This window comes from Selaginella moellendorffii, unplaced genomic scaffold, assembly GCF_000143415.4.
Source record: "Selaginella moellendorffii unplaced genomic scaffold, v1.0 SELMOscaffold_14, whole genome shotgun sequence".
Lineage (NCBI taxonomy): Eukaryota > Viridiplantae > Streptophyta > Lycopodiopsida > Selaginellales > Selaginellaceae > Selaginella > Selaginella moellendorffii.
In genome coordinates this window covers 1,741,161-1,748,321 of record NW_003314275.1, presented here as the reverse complement: position 1 = coordinate 1,748,321, position 7,161 = coordinate 1,741,161, and the positions used below count along the sequence as shown (strand labels likewise).

The 7,161-nt window shown below is 47.5% G+C and overlaps 1 protein-coding gene across 1 annotated transcript; it reads left to right on the top strand.

Moving 5' to 3' along the window:
- The first annotated feature begins 3,471 nt into the window (after nucleotides 1–3,471).
- On the top strand, nucleotides 3,472–7,146 carry LOC9631770 (ABC transporter C family member 8). Its single transcript, XM_024675491.1, has 11 exons — nucleotides 3,472–3,913; nucleotides 3,969–4,289; nucleotides 4,348–4,434; nucleotides 4,500–5,084; nucleotides 5,143–5,307; nucleotides 5,371–5,659; nucleotides 5,720–5,934; nucleotides 6,014–6,319; nucleotides 6,389–6,452; nucleotides 6,510–6,749; nucleotides 6,799–7,146. The coding sequence occupies exons 1-11, from the start codon at nucleotides 3,596–3,598 to the stop codon at nucleotides 6,903–6,905; spliced, it is 2,697 nt and encodes an 898-aa protein (XP_024531259.1). The 5' UTR covers nucleotides 3,472–3,595; the 3' UTR covers nucleotides 6,906–7,146.
- The last annotated feature ends 15 nt before the right edge of the window (nucleotides 7,147–7,161 follow it).

The following is a 7,161-nucleotide window of genomic DNA, read 5'->3' as shown; positions in this document are numbered from 1 at the left end:
TTCCCAGTCGGACTTTAAAGATCACACACAGCGATTACGAGTGTTTTTGGATCAAGTTGCGCTCAAACTGCACGAGTATGAGCTTGGCGAAGACAACAAGACGTGAGTTTCTCCGTCGGACTGTGTAACGCTTTCTACGATTCACCAGGTACAGCGAAAGAAAAGATCATTCTTTTACGTGGTTGTGCTGCACAGGCAAAAGGTTTGGAATGGCCAGCAATAGTTTTAGCTCGTGCCAACGAGGGAGTGTTGCCAGTCTTCGACACAGATATGGTTTCTGATGCCCAAGACATTCTTGAAGAAGAGGTGAGGTTCCTCATTATCATTCTTGTGCACGCTCACTCGCTCTCTCCCTCCTGTACAGAGAAGGCTTTTGTATGTTACGCTTACTCGAGCGAAGACCTCCATCTTGGTAACAGATGATGAAATGTGGATTCTTTTCTCACAATCTCAGAAACTTTGCAGGTCACGTATCTTATGAAAGACAGCGGGCAGCAAGCTCTCGCTTCCTGGCAGAAATTCCACGGGGTAACTTCCGCGTTTTCTCGTTTCTATCTTTCCACAGCATTGTTTCGCAGGACTTGTCAAAAGGATTGTTAGCTACGATCACCAAGTGACCAACATCACAGCCACCACGAACACAATTGGAAGGAAGCGCGAGGAACGTGGATAGGCAGTGGACGCGAAGGCAAGTGTTAGAAGAAGCATTTTAATCTCCATCGGCATGTCAGCTTTGTGGCCAGGAAGGTTTTAGCATGAATCATTTTGCAAATTGGGATGGATGATGAATACAGTACGCATGCAAGGCACTCACTGTGTTCAAACTGATTGCTTTATTTAAAAATTATAACGTGTTTATATTTATCTTAACTAATAATTTAATGTAGAAACTAACCATTATATAGTATTGATTAAAGAAACTGGGGTGGTTACTGCTTGGGATATTCTACTTTTAATTTAATCTTGTATTTGTAATTTACTAAACACTTTTGAATATATTCTAGTTTATTTATGAAAGATTAATCTTGTGCTTATAAATTATAAATATGTTTATAATGGAATATTAAGCAAACCATTGCTACAGCAATAAATTATTTTCTAATTTAGCCATGATATTTTCAGTTTCACAAATTATCGCTGCAATTTTCTAATCGAAACACATTAGGCAAATGTGGATCACGGTAGCACACAATGAGTTGAGCATGGGAAGTGATGCGCTTTACTTCGGGTGGCACCGGGAGTTTTTGCTCGACTTGGGCATCTGGTGCGAGGACCAAATCCCGCACCCTATAAGATTCTCCATGACTGGTTTTTAATTTTATTTCTCTGGTCATGGAATGTTTTTGTTTCTAAGCACATCACCCATCTGAAATCTACAAGCACACCTTGACTGCACCCTGGCTATGGCCAGGGACTTTGAGGACTAGAGCACCCTCCTCATCAAGCATTTCTCTACTGCCATGCTAAATGGATTTGCTAGAGCACTCCGCTAGCGTTCATCTGATGCGCCAGGTATACTACCTGGTGTACAGCCCAAGGGCAAGGACCACTGCTTCCTTCTAACTGTAAAAAACCTTTGGTGATCCATTCCAATTCTACCAAAAAATCAAACCTGTATAGACTAAATGTACCCATTCAGTGTTTAATATCAGTATTACTTCAAGCTCTATAGATTTGACGGAAATTCCCACAAAAAGAAATGAGCTTAGATTTGCAACCTAGCTAAACCTCACATACCATACCGAAATTCCTCGCTAAGATCTTTCATTTCACAAAATCCACTGCAAAAGCAAAGCCAATTCAAGCAAAACTTACAAAGCACTAGACTATTGGAAGCATGATGTCGAAGTGCCTCACCTCTCATGGCATGAGATGCTGCTGAATGGAATGGCTCCATTGCCCAGTCTGATCAACACTAGCAGGGATCATTCCACTGCATGATGAATAAAGCTGTCAAGAACACTAAAAAGAGGGTTTATGTATGTATGCATGACGCAGTAAGTATATTCTCTAATAATTAAGCAAATGGTGTTTAAGCTTGTTTAGTAGTGTTTATGGTCCAAAATGGCCGCTTACAGAAGCGCTCGGATGTTGCACAGAAATGTGATCGGCTGGATGATCCTTGGGACAATGCGCGAAATGTCGTGGACACTAGTGCTAGTGGTCCTGCTTGTAGACCAAACAAGGAGAATCTCTGGATTCAAGATTTAAAAGGAGTGGTGAATGTATTTGTAGATGGACAATTTCAATTTCTTCCATCCAAAATATTGGTTGTGTGAATAGACAATTGATGAAGACCTATCCATGTAAATTTTTTGGTGGGCTCTCTCTTTACTGAGTTTATACTTACATATTCAACACGTTGGTTTTAAGGCGAGATGTCACCATTCTTCTTTTCGTATAAGAATAGCGTGGGCTGACTGCGCTGGCCCTAATAACGTGTGGTTTGGAGAGTGTGTGGATGGATTCTTCTTCCTTGCGGGAGAGCCTTATCGACGAGGATCCAGCGCGATCGGGCAAGGGCGCCTACGATCATGCCGGATTCTTGGCGAAGCTCACATTTTCATGGCTCAATCCCCTCCTCCATCTCGGATCTTCCAGGCACCTCGAGGCGGCCGATATTCCAGTGCTCGGCCATGGCGACAGCGCCGATGCACTGCTGGAGGAGCTGCGATCGCGAGGCGGTGACGCAGAGAAGATCGTCGAGGGCGGGAGGAAGGATATTTTCGTGGCATTGCTTCGATGCCACTGGCGGCTGATCTTCCTCACCGGATTGCTGGCGCTAGTAAAAACCCTGGCGATCTCTGCCGGCCCGATCTTCCTCTATCTCTTCGTCGATTCGATCGCGCGCCGAGATTTCAATCCATCCAACGGATTCCTCGTGATCCTGGGTCTCGTCGCGGTCAAAGCCACTCAATCCATCGCGCACAGGCACTGGAGCTTCCAATCGCGCCGCCTCGGCGTCAAGGCTCGCGCATCGGTGTGCGCTGCGGTCTACGACAAGATCCTCAAGATTTCCAGCAAGGCCAGGCAGCGCCATTCCGGCGGCGAGATCGTGAGCTACATGGGCGTGGATTCCTACCGCCTGGGCGAGTTCTCGTGGTGGATTCACTACTCTTGGGCCTGCATCCTCCAGCTCCTCATCGCCGTCTTGGTGCTCGTCAAGATCGCGAAGCTCGCGATACTGGTCACCCTCTTGGTGCTGCTCGTGACTTTCTTCATCCAGATCCCATTCTCCCGGAATCTCCAGCTCGCGCAGACGAACCTCATGATCGCCCAGGACGAGCGCCTCCGCCGCACCGCCGAGGTTCTCAACAGCGTCAAGATCATCAAGCTCCAGGCGTGGGAGGAGGAATTCAAGAAGATGATCGATGCCTGCCGGGAGAAAGAGCTGCGCTGGACGAAATCCATGCACGTAGGGAGGAGCAAAAACGTCATGATATTTTGGCTCTCGTACGCGACGGCTCTCTCGCTCACGCTCATCGCTTACGCGTGGCTCGGTTACGAGCTCAACGCCGCTGCCATCTTTACCATCTTCTCGGCGTTTGCAAACACCCAGGAGCCCGTGAGGTACATCGCCGATGTTCTTGCCTCCATGAGCCAGGCCATCGTCTCGATCAAGCGACTCCAAATATTCTTCCAAGACGATGAGACCGGGGATGAGAGCACGTCGGTTGGCACGACCAGGGCTGCCGGGATGGATTCGGCAGTGAGGATCCGGATTCATGGGCCTGCCACCTTTGCCTGGGATTTCGATCATTCTTCTCCGAGATCTCACTGTAAGGAAAGCCTCTCGGGTGTCAACTTGAGCATCAGGAGTGGACAGAAAGTCGCGGTTTGTGGGGCTGTCGGTTCTGGAAAGTCGTCGCTGCTGTGTGCAATGCTTGGGGAGATTCCCAAGATCACTGGAGAGGTACGTGGCTTCCATCTTTTTTATATGCTTTGATCTTTTGTCTTCATCGATCCAGGCAGAAGTCAATGGGACCGTTGCTTATGTTTCTCAAGTTGCATGGATCCAGAGTGGAACGATTCGAGACAATATACTGTTTGGAAAAACAATGGTGGAAGAAAGTTACTCCAAGGTGATCCGGGCTTGCGCACTGGAGAGGGATCTGGAGATGTTTCCTTTGGGTGACTTGACCGAGATTGGGGAGAGGGGACTGAACTTAAGTGGTGGACAAAAGCAGAGGATCCAGCTTGCTCGAGCAGTGTACAACGATGCTGATATCTACTTGCTGGACGATCCATTTAGTGCGGTGGATGCCCAGACGGCTGCGACATTATTTCATGTAAGTAGTATATGCCAAGATGAATGAGCTGCATCAATTGTCTTTATTTCTTTGGCAGGAGTGTGTGATGAAATCTCTGAGAAACAAGACTGTAGTACTGGTGACACATCAGGTCGAGTTCCTTCCAGCGTTGGACGTGGTTGTGGTAAGTTCCGTTCAGTTCTCTCTTTAGCGGTATCTCGTTAAGTTTCCTTTCTTTGTATTTAAAAGGTGATGGAAGGTGGAATGATTGAGCAACTTGGTTCATACGAAGAGCTCCTCAAAACCGGGCTAACACTGGAGAAGCTCGTGAACGCACACCACGACACACTAAGCAATGCTCTCAGTAAGAGCAGCGACGATGGCGGCAAGAGCACGGGTGTGACGAACACACCAGCGGACTCCAACGACGAGAGCACAAATCAAACACAAACTGCGCAGCTCACGGAGGACGAAGAGAAAGAATTCGGTGATCTCGGGTTGCAACCGTACAAAGACTACCTCTCTATTTCCAAAGGTCACGTCCTCTTCGGCTTTGATCTGCTGCTGCAAGTCGGCCTGGTTGCTGGCCAGGTGACGGGAGGATTATGGCTGGCTTATCAGGTGACGAAGCCAGGCATTGATGGTCCTTACGTTGCGTATGGCTACACGATTATCGCCTATGTGACAAGCCTGTTCTTGCTGGTACGATTGTTCGTGCACTTGGCACTCGGGCTCAAAGCTTCCAGATCGATCTACTCAGGCCTTATGACGTCGTTGTTTAGAGCTCCAATGTCTTTCTTCGACTCCACTCCAACAGGAAGGATTCTAACCCGGGTACGCAGTTATATTACATGTTTCACGGCAATGTTTTTGGCTGACACTAGCTTTGCAGGCCTCGAGTGATATGTCGATAGTGGATGTCGACGTGTTCATTGCCGGACATATCCTGATTCAGTTTGTTTTCGATTTTCCAGGCGTCATGGTTGTTCTTGGGCTTGTTCTTTGGCCGTCGCTGCTCGTTGTCATTCCCATGTTGTGGGTGATTCTAAAGATCGAGGTAACCATTTGAAGAACTTCCTTCTAAAACTTAGAGTTCTGGTGATATGCTTTTCGACAACAGGCATTCTACCGAACTTCTGCTCAAGAGATGATGAGACTGAATGCAATGACCAAGGCTCCAATCCTCAACCTTGTTGGCGAAACCGTGAGAGGGGCTGTGACAATCCGAGCCTTTAAAATGAAGGAGCGGTTCGTGCAGAGATGTGTGGAGCTCATCAACAAAGACTCGTCAATCTACTTGCACACGAATGCTGCGATAGAGTGGCTCATTCTCAGAGTGGAGGCCTGCGGTTTGATTTTGCTGCTTGTCTTTGGAGTTGGCTTAAACTTGGATCCAAGCTTGACACCAGGTACATACGACGTAGACTTTTTGTTTCTTCCCATTTTTCTTACATTTTGTCTTCTCTCAGGATTGGCTGGAGTCGGACTTGCGTATGGACTGATGATCAATGTCAGCCTTGTATTTATGTCGCAGTGGTACTGTCAGATGGCGAGTCACATTGTTTCAGTGGAGAGAATCAAACAATATATGGACATCCCTGTGGAGCCTCCAGCAATTGTGGAGCACAACAGGCCACCAAAGGCGTGGCCCAGCCATGGAGAAATCGTTTTCCAAAATTTGCAGGTCAGTATCGAGAGCGAAGTTTGATATTGATAGTTTGATTTGATTAACGTTTGATAGTTTTTTTTTCGTGTTATAATAGATCAAGTACAGGCCGGATTTGCCTCTTGTTCTTCGAGGAATCAGCTGCAAAATGGAGGGAGGCAAGAGGATTGGTGTCGTCGGACGCACAGGAAGCGGGAAATCAACACTGATAAGTGCGATATTCCGGCTTGTTGATCCTGCTGGTGGTACCATTCTCATCGATGGTATCGACATTTGCTCGATTGGCCTTCACGATCTGAGGTCCAAGCTCGGAATCATCCCGCAGGAGCCGACGCTATTTCGTGGAACCATTCGGACAAATCTGGATCCTCTAGGAAAATACAGCGACCTCGACATCTGGGAGGTAAGAAGAAATTGTTCTTACCAGTTTTCACTTGGAGCTCATGTTTTTCATTGTGTTCTTGTGCTGTAGGCTCTGGAAAAGTGTCAGATGGCCAAGGAAATACATAGCATGGCGAATCAGCTCGATTCATCGGGTATAGCGTTATATGTTTCCGATGTCTGATCAAACTTCTCGATCGTGTCCCGAGCAGTGAGCGACGAAGGTGGCAACTGGAGCGCTGGACAGAGGCAGCTCTTCTGCCTGGGACGAGTTCTTCTCAAGCGCACAAGAGTTCTCGTGCTGGACGAGGCCACCGCGTCCATCGATTCCTCCACGGACGCCGTGTTGCAAAGAGTGATACGTGAGGAATTCGCGACGTGCACCGTGGTCACCGTCGCTCACCGCATCCCGACCGTGATCGACTGCGACATGGTTCTCACTCTCCAAGACGGTAAGATCACGGCGATGAAGATCTCAGACTGATTGATTCCGTGAAACAGGGGTTCTCCTGGAATTCCAGCCGCCGGAGGTTCTTCTCCAGGATAGAAGCTCCGGTTTTGCGAAGCTCGTTGCCGAGTATTGGGCTCAACGATCCCACCGAAACTAAAGTTCTCCAAAACTTTAGCATTGATAGTTGAAAACTTCAACTCGTAAGTTTGCTATACGACAAAGATTCGAATCAAATCATCAAAAGAAACGATCAAACATAAATTAATCAATTCTATACAATGCCACCATCTCTATCATCGCAAAAGGTTGTCTTGGCGCGCTCTCGTCTTGGACTAGATCCATGATGACAAGAAGCTCGTAGAAACAGCACAGATGCAATGCCTAGATTCGCGAAATCATTCCCCTGGAACGCA

What these genes read in the sequence shown, in the direction of transcription:
- LOC9631770 (XM_024675491.1), top strand. Translation starts at nt 3,596, where the DNA reads ATGAGCCAGGCCATCGTCTCGATCAAGCGACTCCAAATATTCTTCCAA. An exon ending in CAGGAAGGATTCTAACCCGG is followed by an intron (nt 5,085 to 5,142) that starts GTACGCAGTTAT and finishes CTAGCTTTGCAG; the next exon opens with GCCTCGAGTGATATGTCGAT. An exon ending in GGTTCTCACTCTCCAAGACG is followed by an intron (nt 6,750 to 6,798) that starts GTAAGATCACGG and finishes TCCGTGAAACAG; the next exon opens with GGGTTCTCCTGGAATTCCAG.